The sequence below is a fragment of the Gavia stellata genome, chromosome 8 (assembly GCF_030936135.1).
Source record: "Gavia stellata isolate bGavSte3 chromosome 8, bGavSte3.hap2, whole genome shotgun sequence".
Classification (NCBI taxonomy): domain Eukaryota; kingdom Metazoa; phylum Chordata; class Aves; order Gaviiformes; family Gaviidae; genus Gavia; species Gavia stellata.
In genome coordinates this window covers 42062199-42079042 of record NC_082601.1, presented here as the reverse complement: position 1 = coordinate 42079042, position 16844 = coordinate 42062199, and the positions used below count along the sequence as shown (strand labels likewise).

General features: G+C 42.8%; 1 protein-coding gene across 2 annotated transcripts in view; it reads left to right on the top strand.

Moving 5' to 3' along the window:
* Nucleotides 1–16844, top strand: part of AGAP1 (ArfGAP with GTPase domain, ankyrin repeat and PH domain 1) — a 391933-nt gene that overhangs the window by 119879 nt on the left and 255210 nt on the right. For both annotated transcript variants that reach the window (XM_059820051.1, XM_059820050.1), the window contains exons 2-3: nt 1452–1510; nt 10374–10461. In XM_059820051.1, coding sequence (XP_059676034.1) covers nt 1452–1510; nt 10374–10461 — 147 coding nt within the window. The remainder of the gene's footprint in view (nt 1–1451; nt 1511–10373; nt 10462–16844) is intronic.

The following is a 16844-nucleotide window of genomic DNA, read 5'->3' as shown; positions in this document are numbered from 1 at the left end:
GGTTTTTTCCTGTCTAGATTGTGCTACTGAAAAACAGCATGTTCCTAGAATAAACAGATATTCTCCCTTACCTGGGCAGGGATGTTACCACAAGCACTGGTAGTTGCAGTTGTTGGCATTAAGTATCATGTGCAGTAATTGCAATTGTCCAATTGCAGATTGGACAGGCTGGATCGATGGGCCGAGGCCAGTTGTATGAGGCTTAGTAAGGCCAAGTGCCGGGTCCGACACTTGGGTCACAACAACCCCATGCAACGGTACAGACTTGGGGACAAGTGGCTGGAAAGCTGCCCTGCAGAAAAGGACCTGGGGGTGTTGGCCAACAGCCGGCTGAATACGAGCCAGCAGTGTGCCCAGGTGGCCAAGAAGGCCAACAGCATCCTGGCCTGTATCAGAAATGGTGTGGCCAGCGGGAGTAGGGAAGTGATTGCATCTTGGCGCTGGTGAGGCCGCACCTCGAATGCTGTGTTCCATTTTGGACCCCTCACTCCAAGAAGGACATTGAGGTGCTGGAGCGTGTCCAGAGAAGGGCGACGAAGCTGGTGAGGGGTCTGGAGCACAAGTGTGATGAGGAGCGGCTGAGGGAGCTGGGGTTGTTCAGTCTGGAGAAGAGGAGGCTGAGGGGAGACCTCATCGCTCTCTACAACTACCTGAAAGGGGGTTGTGGTGAGGTGGGTGTTGGTCTCTTCTCCCAAGTGACAAGTGACAGGACAAGAGGAAATGGCCTCAAGTTGCACCAGGGGAGGTTTAGGCTGGATATTAGGAAAAATGTCTTTCCTGAGAGAGTGGTGAAGCACTGGAAGAGGCTGCCCAGGGAGGTGGTGGAGTCACCATCACTGGAGGCGTTCAAGGAACGCGTGGCCGTGGCACTGCGGGACATGGTTTAGTGGGCATGGTGGGGTTGGGTTGGTGGTTGGACTTGATGATCTTACAGGTCTTTTCCAACCTTAGTGATTCTGTAAAAACCAGCATGTTTTCAGAACAGGCAAATACTCTCATTTACCCGGGTGGAGAATTTACTGCTGATGGTGGCAACCATCAGATTAACTGCAGTTGTTGGCGTTTAGTGTGATAAGCAGTCCAACACTTTTCTTGTAGAGAAGAAATGTGTCATGGTGGATGGGAAGCAGTTGAACCGTGTACAGACTGGAAGAGTCTTTTCACAACCCTGAAGGACTGGAGTTAGCTTGAGCTTGCTCATGCCAGTGGAGATGATAGAACTAGGCTTGCTAGAGAGCGCGCATCCATTCTGCGGAATGGTAACTTCTGGTATTCTTGAATTTTTTTGTGTAATTTATCCAAACCCTAGTGTTTTTCATGTTGGACTGTCAGTCTCGTAAGATTGAGTGTGACTTTTAGTCTCATGTACCCAAAGCCTTAGCGTGAAATTCTGTGCAGCGGACCATTAAATGTCATTATACTGATTTTCTGAATGTTGTCCACTTTTGCAGATGCCTTTGTAAATAGCCAGGAATGGACGTTAAGCCGATCTGTACCCAAACTGAAAGTGGTGAGTTTATATTTACTTCCATCTCTGAAAAACATCCTGAACATGTTACGCACAAGTGAAAATCTTCTAAGCTTCATTAAATCTACTGTTGGGTAAAAAAACCCAGAAAGCAATTTTAAAAAGTAAAGCATTTGTCTTCAGCAGAACTATCTGTATGAAGTTTATGTATCTTCTGTTTTTATAATCATGCTTCAAAGATCTATTTGTATTCTATTGCTGTTCCAACTTGTTTGCCTACATGAACCAAGGGTGGTCTTCTCAGTAGGGAAGTCTCACACTTCTGTAAGAGGGGGAAGTGGAAGTTAGCAGGTGATATGTAAAAACTCCTTTTATCTCACTGTAATAATTTTTCACAATTTCTTCACGGACCAAATGTCTTTTCTCCCTCTCTTGAAAGAATTTGACTGAATTTATACTGCAAGAAAAAAAAGAACATTTTGAAGGTTCACAGAGTGAATCAAAATGTACATTTTACTATAAGAATGAACAGTGACTTAATAGCTGCTTACAACAACTTTTCCCTTAGCTGAGCCATTTTCCATATAGATGGAAGAAAAGGCAAAAATAACAGAGGCACAGATTGGGGGAGTTTCCCAGATTTGCCCTTTTAAATGTTATGAACATGGAGGCTGGAGATCAGAGTTGAAACCTCCTCGTAGCGGATATCAAACCGGGGGCTTGTCAAGCCAGCAGCACAGAGCTGTTGAGGCCAGGTCGCTGTGATGTTTACCCCGTGGAAGATTAATTAAACACAATCAATTTCTCAAACTCTACAAAACGACTGTGGTACCCAAGATACAGAACTTGGTAATACCTTTGGTAGGCGTCTGTGCTCAGCTCCTGTTGTCCGGCTGTAACTGGATGAGCTGCTCCCGATCCAAACACCCATTTGCTGAGTGGCAAACTGCATCGGGCAAAACCATCTGAATTTAAGAATGGGCGGCTGAGGCCATGCATCGTTAGCCCACTTCTCATGTGGTCAACATCTTTTTCCAAATCTGAGTTGATAATAGTGTTTACGGAGGTGAGAGAAAGCATAGATCAAACTCAGCGTGACAGAACGCAAAATGGCTTTTTAATTGAAGCAGCTTCCTTGTGACTATAGTTATGTTTGTGTTTTGATTTCAGCAGTGCACAAGGTAAGTAGAAGAGAGATGGGGTAGTCAGTGGATGTAATTTATATAATACAAGAAAGGCCTGCAGAGGGTCACCAGATTCAGTTTAACTGATGGTGTCATTTGGAAGACAAATACCTCCCAATATACCTTGCAGAATAAAATACGGAGAATTTAGGACTGGAAGGTGTTGGTTGGATATGAGTCCAGTCCGCTGTGGTATTAGCTAGCTTACGCTGGGGAGGAGCTGCAGAGGGTTTCCCTGTTCATCCCTTCCCCTTCTTTTAGCCCTACTCTTTCGCAACACCCACCGATACACTTAGGGCTTGCAGGTGAGACCAAAGCTGCAAATACTACATGTTGTAATACAGAACATAATTGCCGAGCATTAGGTAATGGTCTCGGGGTACCGGCATTTCTGCGATACCGCGGCTGCATCACGTGAATACTTGCCCTGGGTATCTTGTCCCCATGTTGTCTGAACCAGTGGTAGGAAAATAAACTTCTGCTGTGTGGCTGCGGTAGAGAATTGATTTTAAGTGGTCAGCGTGCATGAGCTGTGCAAGGCTTCAGTTTCTATCATCCTGGATAAAAGCAGCACTCTTACCGTTACAAAACTAATAATTTGATTATACCACTGCAAATTATTGACGCTAGCAGCACCAGCTGTGGCTGTGAACTTGTGCTCCAACAGAAAGGGCAAGTCAGGAGCTCCATCTGAAGTCTGTTCTGCCTGTCCTATACATCTGCCCTTAGGCAGGAGTTGGTGCAGGGACTCATCTCTGCGTCGTTCCCCTGCTTCCAGCCTCCTCGTCGGCTCTCGCTTATGGCTGAGGAAGGAAAGAGCCACGTTAAAAGCCAAACCTGCCTCTTCTGCCACAGCGCTATCATTACGTTCACCACTCAGCATAACTGTGGGTGCCTTGCTTTAGCTTGTGGCCGCGTTGGGGATGTCGGAAGCGTGGAGGATTTGCTCCCGTCGCTGTACGGTGCAGCAGCGCAGATGGGGAGGTGAGACTTTGTCTTGCGAGGTTATGAAGGAGCCCCAGCTTTAGCTGCTTGGGCGGGCTGTTCTCTGCGGGAGAAGATGATTAGTAGCTCACTGGGACAGATTGTCTTCTCTATAGAGGCTGGGAGCTCCTTAAACTGTGATGGTTGGTTGAATATTTTGTTTTATAGTGGCTGTTGTTACACCCTTAGGCTCTACAGAGGTTTAAGGGGAATAGAAATGGACTCTGGGAGAGCAGAGAAAGCACACAGGGTTGCAATAAAGAAAAGCCGCCAGATGTATTTTTCAATGTACTTTTGAGGAAAGGCTACCAGCCTTTGCCTCCTTTTTTAGCAATACACATTGCCTTGATTTCTTTCCAGTTTTCGGAAGGATATTTGTTTCTGCTGATCAAGTGCTACCGCAGAGTTTTACTTACGGTTGTTGATGCTTCTTCTTGGCCAAGAGTGTGCTCGGGCAGCTGGGTGAGACCCCTCCCTTTCCCGAGCGATGGTGGGATTCCTGGATCCCGTTTATCCAAATGTAAAATAAGGATGCGTTAGGCGGAATAAACATGAGATCTTTTTGGACAAAATAATTTAATTTGTTCCAAAAAAAACATGCAAAGCGCAGTCAGGCTTCTGTGCTGGATAGCTTTAAAATGCCAAATGCCATCAAAACACTTTTGCATTTTTACAAACAGGCTTTAGCAGGATACGGGCACAGTGCTTTGGATTTATGTTACAGCGTGTCTGGCATATGCAAATAAATGATTCAGTGTTGCACAAGTCATAACTGACAGAGCATTGCGTTGTAGCCTTGTTAGCTGAATTTTCCCATTTCTGAACTGGGTTAAGGTGGTATTTTTGTTCCGTAACATGCTTGTCATAACTTTGTGCATTTCGTATGTATCCATAAACAAATAGAAATGACTCAGTTTGTTTGTATATAAAATACGGGAGACAGGAATATGACTCCTGTAAAAACATGCTGGCATATTTGTCATACTGGGGGGGATCATCCTTAAACCAAGTATTAATCCTGATTAAGAGAGAAATTGCATTAGAAGTCAGGTTTTTCCAGTGTAAACATTATTGCTCCTAGTTTTCAGAGGTTAATGGTGTGCAGAGACCCGGAGCAGTAATGCCAAGCACTGCACTGAAGAACAGAAGGCTGATTCTGCTAGATTTTAATTTCATGTACTGGTTTCATATCTGATAGAAAAGGAGATGGCTGCCTTGTCTCTTCAAATCCAGGCGCTGAGGTGAGATCTTAAGGAATCCTCTCTCCTCCCAGATGAGAAGAGGAGGAGGAATCTGTCTCCTGAATGCTCTCTGAAGCAGTTGTCTAGGGAAAAAAAGAAAGCCGTGCTGCAAATATGGATTTTCTAGTCAGGTTTGAGGAAATCTGCTTTAGGTTTGTGAGATTTTTGCGAAGCTGACATTAGTACTCCAACACAAAACTCACTGCGTTAGTGCTTTTTCCTGTTCGCTTTTTTCACCATTTATGTTCCTAAAGAACTTTTGTCAGTTCAGTGGATTGTCTTGAAACTGATTCAAAATATAAATCCAAGAACTTCTCTGTTAAGAAACAACTGAATATTCAGATCAAGAAAATCAATCCTGCGTTATCTTTAAAACACCAACGTCTGTCTCAATCTCGAGACGACTTATGGAAATGAATAAAAGGAGAAAGAGGGAGGAAATACACTGCCTTTCTTTGAGGCTTGTGCGTGGTTTTTAATAACATACCTTAAGGGAAGAAGGCTCTAGTTTGACTACATGAGTTAGTGAAGTGGTTTCTTAATTGAAACACACATCTTACTGCTTTCTTCACTGGTTTGTAGCATCACGTTTACTAATGCTCTTCTGGCCAGGCACCTTGGTCTTTCCGGGTGCCGGTAAGGAGGAACGTACTGGAGAGCCTGAAGTGCTGTAAAATCCCATCTGCTGATACGGTCTTTGGGATACTTGGGGAGAAAAAAAATACATAAAATTGTGGTCTCACATCACTAGGTGTCTTTCAAATATTTGGGGTCTCTGACTAAATACAGTAACACATCCTAGCTATGGGGCAGAGGACGTAGCATGTTCGTTCTCGCTGCAGCCCAAGTTGATGCTTTTCTCTTGTTCCTGGCGGTTTTGCCCTCTGACTGGTTACGTTTTTGGCACTGGTATAATATAAAGTAGCATTAATTTGCATCCATGCAGAACTAGTCACTTGTAAGTGAAGATTTCAGTATCTGCTGTGAAGGTGTTCGCGTGACTGATTATATCTCCTGACTTAATGGAGTTTTTTTGGTGGACGTGCTGGTGCTACGCCGGTTGACTGTAAGGTAGGTCAGAAACAGCTTCGGTGTGTTGTTTCCAAAGGTCTAGAGCTACTGCTTCCGAAGTGAAAACATAAAACACTCTTCTCTGACGGTGTTTTCCTGGCAAACCCGTGTGAAGCTTGCGTGCTTTCCGATTTTTCAGAAATTGTGCTCAGAAAGGGCCTTAGCTTGGCTCTGTACCTGCAGAGGTATGTCTAATCTACTGATTTACAGATGGGATTTTGGGTTTGCTTGCCATTTTTGGCCCAGACTGTCATCATGTAGAGCTGCTGGGGAAGGAGGAGAGGTAGACGCTTGCCTTGGGAATGCGGTGTTCAGCTTCTGCTCCGGGGCGAAGCTGCTGCTGTATGGAATACAGCCTACTGATGAGCGACGTGCTGAAGAAAGCGGATGACTGGCAAGAAGCTTAATCAATCTCTTTAAAAAATTGGAAATCTGTGGCAAGCTGGAAAACTGTATCTTGACCAAATGTGTTGGCCGCTTAAAACAAACAAAAAAAAAGTTAAATAAGTTTTTGCACACTAAATCTTAAATATTTGAGTGGCTGTGAATCCTGAACAGTGAGAAATACATCGTTTTAGGCGAACGGAAAAAGGTGGGAAGTAACCTCTCACCAGGAGGCTTTGTATGAACAGGGAGAGGGTATCAATGCTGTGGTGAGACGAGGAGGGTTGCAAAGGCCAAGTTGTTACTCACAGCATTTCCTCAGGCATCATGGGTTTTTTGTCTGAGAAATACAAAGGGTTACTTGAATATTTTGCTTATTTAGGGAAGTGCACGAGGAGACAAGCTCACTGTAGTTTATTGGCATATAATGGAGGGGAAAGTAGTTCACTTAAGAGGTTGCTTGACATTTTGAGGTTAAAGGATGTGTTAGAGACGATACTTTCTTCCCCTAACCTCTCAGTTGATGTTGGGTTAAACATTGGAGAAAGCTGAAATGAACTTCTGGTTAAGTCAAGCATTCAGAATGGAGATAGAGGATTTGGATGTCTGTGCGATATCGCTTTAGTTTGTTCTTTGTATGTGCAGGTGGAAGTCCCAAGCTGGTTTTCCCAACTTTCTGACTATCTTCCCTATACATCGAATGGGGGAATTGGGGTTCAGCATTAATAATAATAATAATTTAAAAAAATAAGCGAATCAATATTGCCTGTTTTCTTGTGCCGTACAGAATCTTAGGCCTTTACTTACTGTCCGCTATTCGCATTCTCTTTTGAATCCAGCAACTCATTTCTGCCTTAAGTTTTCTTTAGGTCTTGTCACTTCATTTTCAGTGACACGCTGTCTACTTTGCCAATGCATCTGTGGGATGAAAGAAAAATTATGAAAACGTGAGTGCTGGAGAGAGAGCAGTTTCACTTCTCCTAATAGCTTGTGCTCAAGGTGAAAGACGTCGAGCCAGAACGCGCAGGAAACTCAACCCAGCGCAGTCCCACCACGCGTGTGCCCACACCACTCGCTCGCGGCTGTTGTCTCTCTCATGTTGGCAAAACGTGGAAGTCAGAGTTAGTGACCTCATGCTGTAGTTTTTCTGAGTAAATTGCCTAGAGGACTTAAAAATCTGTGTACCCAAAATGTTGAGCTCCTTAAACCAGGGGACCTTCTCTCTAGACTCTTCCAAAACCTTTGCTTTCAGCCAGCAAGCGTGGGCATCTTGCAGGCAACAGCCTTGGTCACGTCGCAGGTCTGACCCGCTTGCGAAGCGGGGTGCGCACGGCAAGCGTGCTAATGATTTAGGAGGTCTGAGGCATCAGCTGTATGCTTATCATGGGGGTGTTTAGCATCCTGTGTGATGAGGTTTATCAGGCAGATGAAGTCAGGCACCTGTAGAAGTTACCCTTCTCCCTAAAAAGGTTATCGGTTGGTTTTTCTTTTATGTGAAGTTGCAAAAATACGTTTTTAACATGGGTTAAAGGGTATCTTCTGTAACTTTTTTTTTTTTTTAGCATTCCAAGTGAAGCTTGTTAGTCTTGAAGGGAAAAACAGATCTCATTAATAGTTTTGTCTCAGCCAGACCTGAATGAAGCTCTGCAGTGTGTTTCCCGAGAGCGTTGTCCATGGAAGTGGGGTCTGAGAACGCAAGTGGCATTTGCCTCTGTCACGTATCTTGCACTCGCTAGTAGAAGTAGACGTCTCTCTGCATACTAGTATGGCCTGTAATTTCTCTTAGGTGTAAGTTAGATTAAAAGCTTCCAGTACGGTACGCTAGTTTAAACGCTCTGCAAAGTCAGCTCAAAGCCCAATAAACAGATGTGTGTTGTCTAAGCACTTGGGCTGTGGCTTCCTTTTTATTTGTGTGGGACTGCTCTTCGATGGCAGCTATGCTTATAGTGGGCTGCTTGTTTTATATTTTTTCTTGTCTTTTTTTTTTTTTAAATTACAAACTGTTTTTTGGCTTTTCAAGTTCTTCCCTCTAACCTGAACCAAAGAGAGGGTGAAGCATCCTGTAGCATTAGGCCAGCATGGGATCTGGTGTCTCTTCTTTTCCTTGCCTTTTCTGCCCCTTGCATCCCCAAGTTAGGTCATGGGTTTTTTTCTTGTTTGCTATTACTTTTGGAATTTGTTTTGGGGTTCTTGTTTGTTTTTTTTTCCATCCGCTGTAGCCCATGTTGTTCATCACGCTTAAAGCTTATGCTATCATAGGGGCCGAAGCGTGATGCGAGACTGCCTTCCATTTGCTCGCTGCCTGAGTTGCTGCTTTTTCTGAGCTGTAGAGAGAAAGCAGGCATCCTTTGCAGCACTGTTATCCTTGTCTTAATTGAAGGTTGCTCGTGGTTGTAAAGAATAAATGATTGTTTTGCGGCCCCCCACTACTCGCCTCCAACCCCGGACTCTAAAACTGTCATTGGGTTAGTTTAAGGTGACACCACTGTGTTGTTTTAAGGAATTTTTGATAAGGAGGATAGTTTCTCACCAATTAGGATTATGAAAATGGAGTAGAGAATGTGTATTAATGTGTAATTTGTTTGTGCTACCTCTGTCAATTTGGCAAACTCCAGCAGATCAGCAGAGTTCATCCCCTCTCCAGGGATCTTATGTTCTGAACCGTTTGGTTAGGGTCAAGATAAACATGTAAGAACAGGTTTAGACTGGATATTAGGAAAAATGTCTTTCCCGAGAGAGTGGTGAAGCACTGGAAGAGGCTGCCCAGGGAGGTGGTGGAGTCACCATCCCTGGAGGTGTCCAAGGAACATGTGGCCGTGGCACTGTGGGACATGGTTTAGTGGGCATGGTGGGGTTGGGTTGGTGGTTGGACTTGATGATCGATCTTACAGGTCTTTTCCAACCTTAGTGATTCTGAGAGTAGGCTTAGGTTTGTTTAAAGGACAAAGTAAGTTCCCATCTCCTCCCCCAAAAGCTGAGTATGCACAATGTCCTCAGAGTTGTGTTGAACCAGGAGATCTGAATAAGCAGATGGCAACTCAGCAAGGAAAAAACCAAGACATTTATTTGAAACATTGAGAAGGTACATTCTCCAAACCCTCCTGTCCCCTGGACCATGGCGAGTAGGGCAGGCAGCCAGGCTTGGATCTCGCTTGCTGCATCTGTCAGTCTGCTTTTGGTTGATGGTCAGGCCCGGGGACAAATTGGCAGGACTTGTATTGGCCAGCAACGCAAGGCTACAGCTTGAAAGGGATGGCTTGTTTGGTATTGTGGGAGTAATGCAGGCAGGCTTCGTAACTCCCTCGCAGCCCTTTTAAAGCAACAAAAAGAGCGAATCTCTGAGTCTTTGGCATTTGAGCACCGCTGGGAAGAAAACTGTTTTGGTGTTGGGCTACATTCTACTTCTGCCTGGGTTTTTAAAAACAAAATGCCAGCAAACCAGCTTAACGGAAAAATCCCGTGTGCTTTAAGATTGAGTACTTCTATTTGATTGTCAGATGTTCCCAATGCTGCCAGGGTTGGGCGCGGGCGGTTTGAGTTGTAAACGTGTTGGTAAAGCAAGGGACTTCAACAAGTCTTGGTGGACATGCCGAGATCTGTCTGTCTCTAGCCGTATATATCACGGGTGTGCTGAAGTAGCGAGTCACTGTGAGTCACGTGCTGGGTAGCCTACAGAGATATTTTCCAGTATGAGAGTTCAGTGATGTGTTTATATTTTTCAGTAAAGAGGTGACAAGCTTGCTCTGAGCTTCAGGCTTCTTCCCTCAAGTCTATATATTGCCCCATGTTCACCCTTAGCATTAGTGGCGAGATGAATAATAAATAATAAACTGGTTTTGGTTTATATGTTTTGTCGTGTATATGCTCCGCTGTAGCCTTAGCTTTTTGGCAGATACTTTATCTGTTGGCATATTTTGGAGCTTTTTTATTGTGTTGGCCTTCTCAAGTGCAGAGAAGTTATTTCTGCGTTAAGATTTTGCTTGAATGTACTGGGTTTTATGGGGATTAATTTTAGCTGAACATCTTTCCTTTTTTTTCTAGGGGATCGTGGGTAACCTAGCGAGTGGCAAGTCTGCACTCGTACACCGGTATCTGACTGGCACGTATGTCCAAGAGGAATCACCTGAAGGTATGCGGATATGCAAATTTCACTAATTTTCTTTTTCCCCACGAACTACACCTCTATTCATTTTTAATCACGCAGAAATGAATCAGTAAAGAATCCCATTTGCTATTTCAATGTTCACGGAGATTTTTCCTTTAACGTTCTCCAGACGGAGATAAGTATATATACAATGTGTATAGCTGTAGCTTTTTCAGAACTACTTAGCATCCGTAACTACTTTGGCATCCAGTATGTGTCCGTATGGGAAACTTCTAGTCCTGTATTGAGAAGAGCTGGCTGCCCTCAGTAGTGCTGCTGCTTTCAGCTGGGCTGTTGAAAGCCACAATTACTGTATCTTGGACTGGATCTCTGCAGAATCGGGCCCTTCGGTTTGTGATGTGGGGAGAATGAAGAACTTCACAAGCCTAAACTAAAGATGTAAATTGTTCCTTGTTTAATATATTAAATCTTGAAGTTTTTTTTTTAAATGTTATTATGCCATAGAAAATTAATTTATACCTGAAAACGTTGTAGTGTTTAACATTAATCCAAGTTTATAACTTGAAATCAAAAATATCATAGTACCTTATAGAGGTGTATCTTACACTAAATACTTTTTTGGTTTTTTTATCTATTCTCCTTATGAACTTTTAAATCCAACTCTGAGACACTGAATTTCTGGTTCCTTCTTTTCCTTACTGGCTGTTCCATTCTTTGCAGATATGGATGCAGGTAACTATACATTGTCTTCATGGCAGCTCTTGTTGTGAAGAGACAGACGGCAGTTTCTGTACTATAGCGTTTTCCCCTTGTTCTGTGTATCATTTTGATTTGTTTCCTTTTGATTTCAAGTCTTTAGTACATCTCACTGTTTTTGTCTCTTGCTGTAGTTGTCGTTTCAGCAATAGTTTGTAGCTTCATGCATCTATGATAACATTTGTTTCAAATTAACTCTTACCAAAAGACGCTATTAAGCATAGTACTTGACATTTTAACAGTCTCTAATTGTAGTTAAAACGGGAGGAGAGGGAAAGGGAGGGATGGACAAGGCTTTTTCTCGTGTAATTGCAGTAACAGTGAGGTCTCCCAGTTTATAAGCTTGCCTTAAATGTTTTTGCTGCTTTGTAGCTAGGACTGATGGGGTGATAATTGAGCCTTCCAACAAAACTGCCCGTAGATCGCATTGATGCCTGCTGTTTCTGGATGCCGATAGCGAGAAACGGTTATGGAGTAGGTAGAGCCGCTGAATACAACAAGGAGTATCTCTACAGATCTCTTTCCTCATTTCATGAGCAGAAAATATTTTGGGTTTTCTTTCTTGCCAAGATTCAAATGTATTGCTTGTTCAGAGGGTTAACAGTCCTCTCCTCCGAAACGATGAATATTTTAGATGGTGTTCCTTGAGAGTGTTGCCATCTGTCCTCTTTGTCTTCAAGGATTTTTATTTACAGTGCTTGAGTGACGTTCAGACTGTTTTTCCTGAAAGGATTAGATTACAAAAGCAGTGTCAAATCATTTCTTTGCACATAAATGTAGCTGACAAGCCTCACTAATGACACCATTCCATTTCATTAGCAGTAGAAAAACTGGAATAATTAAGAGCTGTAATTCACCTTGGAAAGGATAGGGTCAAGATTTCTAATCGACTTAGTATTAAAGGAAATTCAACCCATAGAAACTGTCCTTAGTAAACATCTGTACTAATGATTTGTTAGTGTTTTCTTTCTTTCTGGTCCAAGCTAAGTCCATACGCTGCTGTCCTATAGAAAATACAGCAGCAGTGCAGACAGCTCTGTTGCATTGCGGTGCAGGACTTGTTCCCGTGCGGAATGTAAAAATCACATAGCTGTTGATAAATCAAGGCTAGGTGTAAGCCTTTATGTTGGAGAGCAACGTGGATCTTCCTCTCTTCCTTTTCTGAGGTCTTTTAAATGTGCCGGATTGTTAAATTGAATAAAGAATAATACGCATGTCAGGCGTTAAGGTGTCAGCTGCTTAAGTGTTGAAGAAAAAGCGAAGTTTACTGACTTTGAATAGCTTACTACCAGCAAAATTTATCAGGCATCATATAATTAGTATCTAATTGGTAAAATGATGGATGCAGACTTCACGTGAAGATGGTGATTATGACCGGGGACCGCTGTTTCTGCTATCCTTTGCCTTCTAAATTGCTACAATTACCATGAAACCTGCCCTGAATTAGACAAGTGCCAGATCTCCTGTAGGCCTTTAAGGTGGCTTCAGCATTCCAGTAAAAGAATCTTAAGTATATAAAGATGGTTTCACGTTTCCTTCAGCTCTCTTCTTTAAGATGAGATACTCCTTTTCCTGCCTGGCACCACCTCCCCACCAAGGGGAGGAATAGTATCACATTGAAGAGGAAAGCAGTTTCCTCATTGTCTGCCCCAACTTTTAGTTCTGTTCAGAATTAATTTTAGTCTCTAGTGTGATTGTAACATGAAAACCTTTGTTTCCTCAAAGAATAGGTTTATCTTGGGAAGAAAATTGGCTTTTAGACTCTTCCGTTGCATATTTAACATGCACACAGCTATACTCCCGTGTGACATGTTTTTAAATCAGAGGTATTTTGATGTAAGAAAAGGAATGATGTCTTACCCTGTAACAAGGGGGAATTTCAGTAGTCGGAGACGTGCAATTTTTTTCTGTAACGATACATCAAGGAAGTGATGGGAAATAGGGTATTTTAGTAAGAAACTAAGTGACTGGAAGAAAAACTGCTGCTAAAGAGTGTGCTGGGTTTTTTACACAGCTGAAACAACAAGTAAGATGTGTGCGACCTGGGATCTTTTTTCACCTGTCTAAAATTTAATTTCTACCTGTAGCAACAAAACAAAATGTGGTGTGCATGGAATTTGAGACCGAGTACTTCGCAGACCAGGGTGAATTGAAGTTTACAGGAATAGTGAGTGTCAGGAGTATTCTGTTACTGTTTGGGGTTTGGTTTCCAAAAAGCCACGGAGGGGTGAAACATGACTTAGTCTTTTGCACGTCTCCGGTATGTCTGTGAACACCCTAATTCATGTCATGATTATTTCAGTGTTTTTTTTCCAGTGAGCCTAATGAAAAAAAAACCCAAGCAGATAAGTTGTGGTCCAAGGTGTCTCAGCTGGGATGAGGAAAAAGGAGGGTTTTTTCTCTCCCACCCCACAGCCACGGAAAAGTGAGATGCTAGAACAGCCAACCGATGTGAACATGAACTGCTAAATCTGCCCAAGTTCTGTTCAAGAAAACCAGATCTTTTGTTCAAGAAAACTAAGAAGGAGACGGAGGTCACGTTAACAAAATCCCCTTAAATTTGAAGATGTCGAATAGTTGAGGTGAGGCTTAAGAAGGAAGGAGGTTCCCTGCCGAGGAAACAGAATTAAAGTAGTGGCTCCTGTGGCTGTACGGTACAGCCGAAGGGAAGGGAGAAGCATGGTGCAGGAGGTGTAGCAACTGGTTCAGCTGTATCTTTGGTAACTGAATAACATCGTGTCCCTGTACTTGGCACTGGTGAGGCTGCACCTCGAATCCTGTGTTTGGTTTTGGGCCCCTCACTACAAGAAGGACATTGAGGTGCTGGAGCGTGTCCAGAGAAGGGCGACGGAGCTGGTGAGGGGTCTGGAGCACAAGTCTGATGAGGAGCGGCTGAGGGAACTGGGGTTGTTCAGTCTGGAGAAGAGGAGGCTGAGGGGAGACCTCATCGCTCTCTACAGTTACCTGAAAGGGGGTTGTGGTGAGGTGGGTGTTGGTCTCTTCTCCCAAGTGACAAGTGACAGGACTAGAGGAAATGGCCTCAAGTTGCGCCAGGGGAGGTTCAGGCTGGATATTAGGAAAAATGTCTTTCCTGAGAGAGTGGTAAAGCATTGGAAGAGGCTGCCCAGGGAGGTGGTGGAGTCACCATCCCTGGAGGTGTTCAAGGAACGTGTGGACGTGGCTCTGTGGGACATGGTTTAGTGGGCATGGTGGGGTTGGGTTGATGGTTGGGCTTTGATGATCTTACAGGTCTTTTCCAACCGTAGTGATTCTGTGATTCTGAAGTTTTAAGGGCGCAGGTCTCCAGTGTAGTGCATGCTTACGAGACTGGCTTTCAAGTAACTTAAAGCGCAACTTCTTTCCTGAAACTGGAAATAACCTTTTTTTGCTGCTAATTTTCAGAGAATTGATGATTATCTAGTGGCAGTCTGCTCTACATTGACATTAAAATGAGGTGCAAATGTTTTAAGTAGGTTAATCACTAAACATTGGGGTATATTTAGGATTTCTTTTTTCCTGGAAGAGTAAGATAGTTTTTTGCTCTCAAAAACATAAAGGCAGTCCAGTGCCCCGACTTGAGCGAACAAGTAGCTGTTGCAGTTGGTAGAGAGTTCACGTATGTGTGTGGAGGAACTTAGGAATGTAATATAAATGAAAATGTAGGTTGTGAATCTTTGCAATGCTGTTGATTTTCCCACCTTCTAGGCTGACGATCCTTAGGCTTCTCTTGTAGTACACAGTACAAAGACAGGCATTGGGATCTCTTACAGAGGGTTATTTTAGCTGCTAATACTTATCTTTTTTTACCTCTCTATTACGTTTTTTTTATTCCTTATATGATATAAGGTTATTCAATTGCCTTTTGATTTCTTCTTTCCCATTTCGTTTTTGGAACTGTAGCCTGTTTTAGTTCTTTTTCTCATGGGTAGAATGGGTGGAAAGCGATTGCCTTGGGTGTTTTACTCCAGTTGGCGTATTGTGACCGTCACCACGCTGTAGCGCGAGCGAGGCCCGTTATTTGTCTAGCACCTAGGTTTTGTTAGCACAGCCTCCGCTGCGTCCCAGGCGAGCTACGAGCTGAGCGGAGTAGCACCGCACTAGAGCCCTTAGTCTGTCCCTGAAGGGTAAGATGCATCAAATTTCAAGTGCCGCTTAATTTCAGTTGGAGGTCTCTTATGCGTTAAGGGATACATTAAATATGTTCGGAGTAAAGCCTTAATGTGCTTTCCAGAAAGCTGTGATCATTTGCTTTCTTTCCAAAGAAGAAGAAGAAATAATAATAATAATAATAATAATAATAATAATAATAATAATAATAACTAAATATATAAATATATTATAATATTTTTATTATAAATAAACCAAAAATAATTTTGTACTATAGCAGTCTCCACTGATTAACTTTTTCAGTACCTGCCATGAACAGTGCATCATCTGAGTAACAGGCATGGTCCTAAAACTTAATGTTTATTATTTAAATACTAACAAAGTGTCACCTTCAGCCTTCCCTTTAAAGAAGAAGGAATGTAATGAGATTACTGTGAAAGTAAATGACTAGCCTGTTACCAAAACATGTAGAAAGTTTATATTGGCGGATGGATGTCCATGTTTTTCAATTTCTATCTAGTAACTATTTCCCTATCATGCTACTTCAGCAGAGCGTCATTACGCAAAGAGGATTGAGAAAGGCTCCTTTAAAATTTCAGCTGTGTTTGTTCAGCATTCCCTCACGAGACTTTTGTCTGGCCATGGACTCTTACAAAATAACGTATACAAAAAGTTCAAGCATAATCTCTTAACCTAGATAACCTTCCGGTTGGCTTCATTCCTGGAGAAGGTCTACTGCTTCAGTTGATGGGCTCTGAGATGAAACCAAGAGTAGAGCTTGTTCTAAAACAAAAAAAAAAGACAAATGTGATTCTTCTTTACTTGCGTTATGTTAAATTAAGCGTTCAGACAAGCAAGGCAGGAAAGGAATACCACATTGTGACGTTCTTTATACCTGGATGTGCTGGGAGATTGAACAGCGAGATGGGGATCACAGTTTGGTGTTTCAGGTTGACTGGAACATGGGAGCGGCACCAGAATTGGGCGACCTTTTCCTTCTGTAAGATAGTAATTCTTGTCCCCTTCTCTCCGTGATTCATGTGCAGGCTAAAAATGTAATTCTTCCTTCTGTGAACCAATTAGGTTCCTAAGGTTGCAAATGACTTCACAGAAACCATTAGCTATTTTTATCTAGTTAATTTTCTTCAAATATGTAGGAATCTGGAGGCCATATTTACTAAACGATCAAATTTTATCTTTTATGAGTAAAAGGAGAGGAACTGTCCCAGACCAATCTGAGTGTTCTGTTCTTGGTGAGCAAGCCGGCTGACGTGTAAATGAATAGCAGAGAAATTTGTCCTCTGAATATGTACTTACATGCTTTTCTTTAAAGATAGACTTTCACGCTTTTTCACTCATGGTTTCTTAGAATTCCATAAAATCATCATCATACATGTAAAAATTGACACATGGCTTATACGGGGAGATTTTAGAAGAATTCCAAGTGCGTATGAGTTCAAAAAAGCCAACGTTAACCTTCATGTCCGGTTCCTTTCAAGGAGCTGGACATTGCATCCGTTACAGTGCTTCGGCCACCAAACATA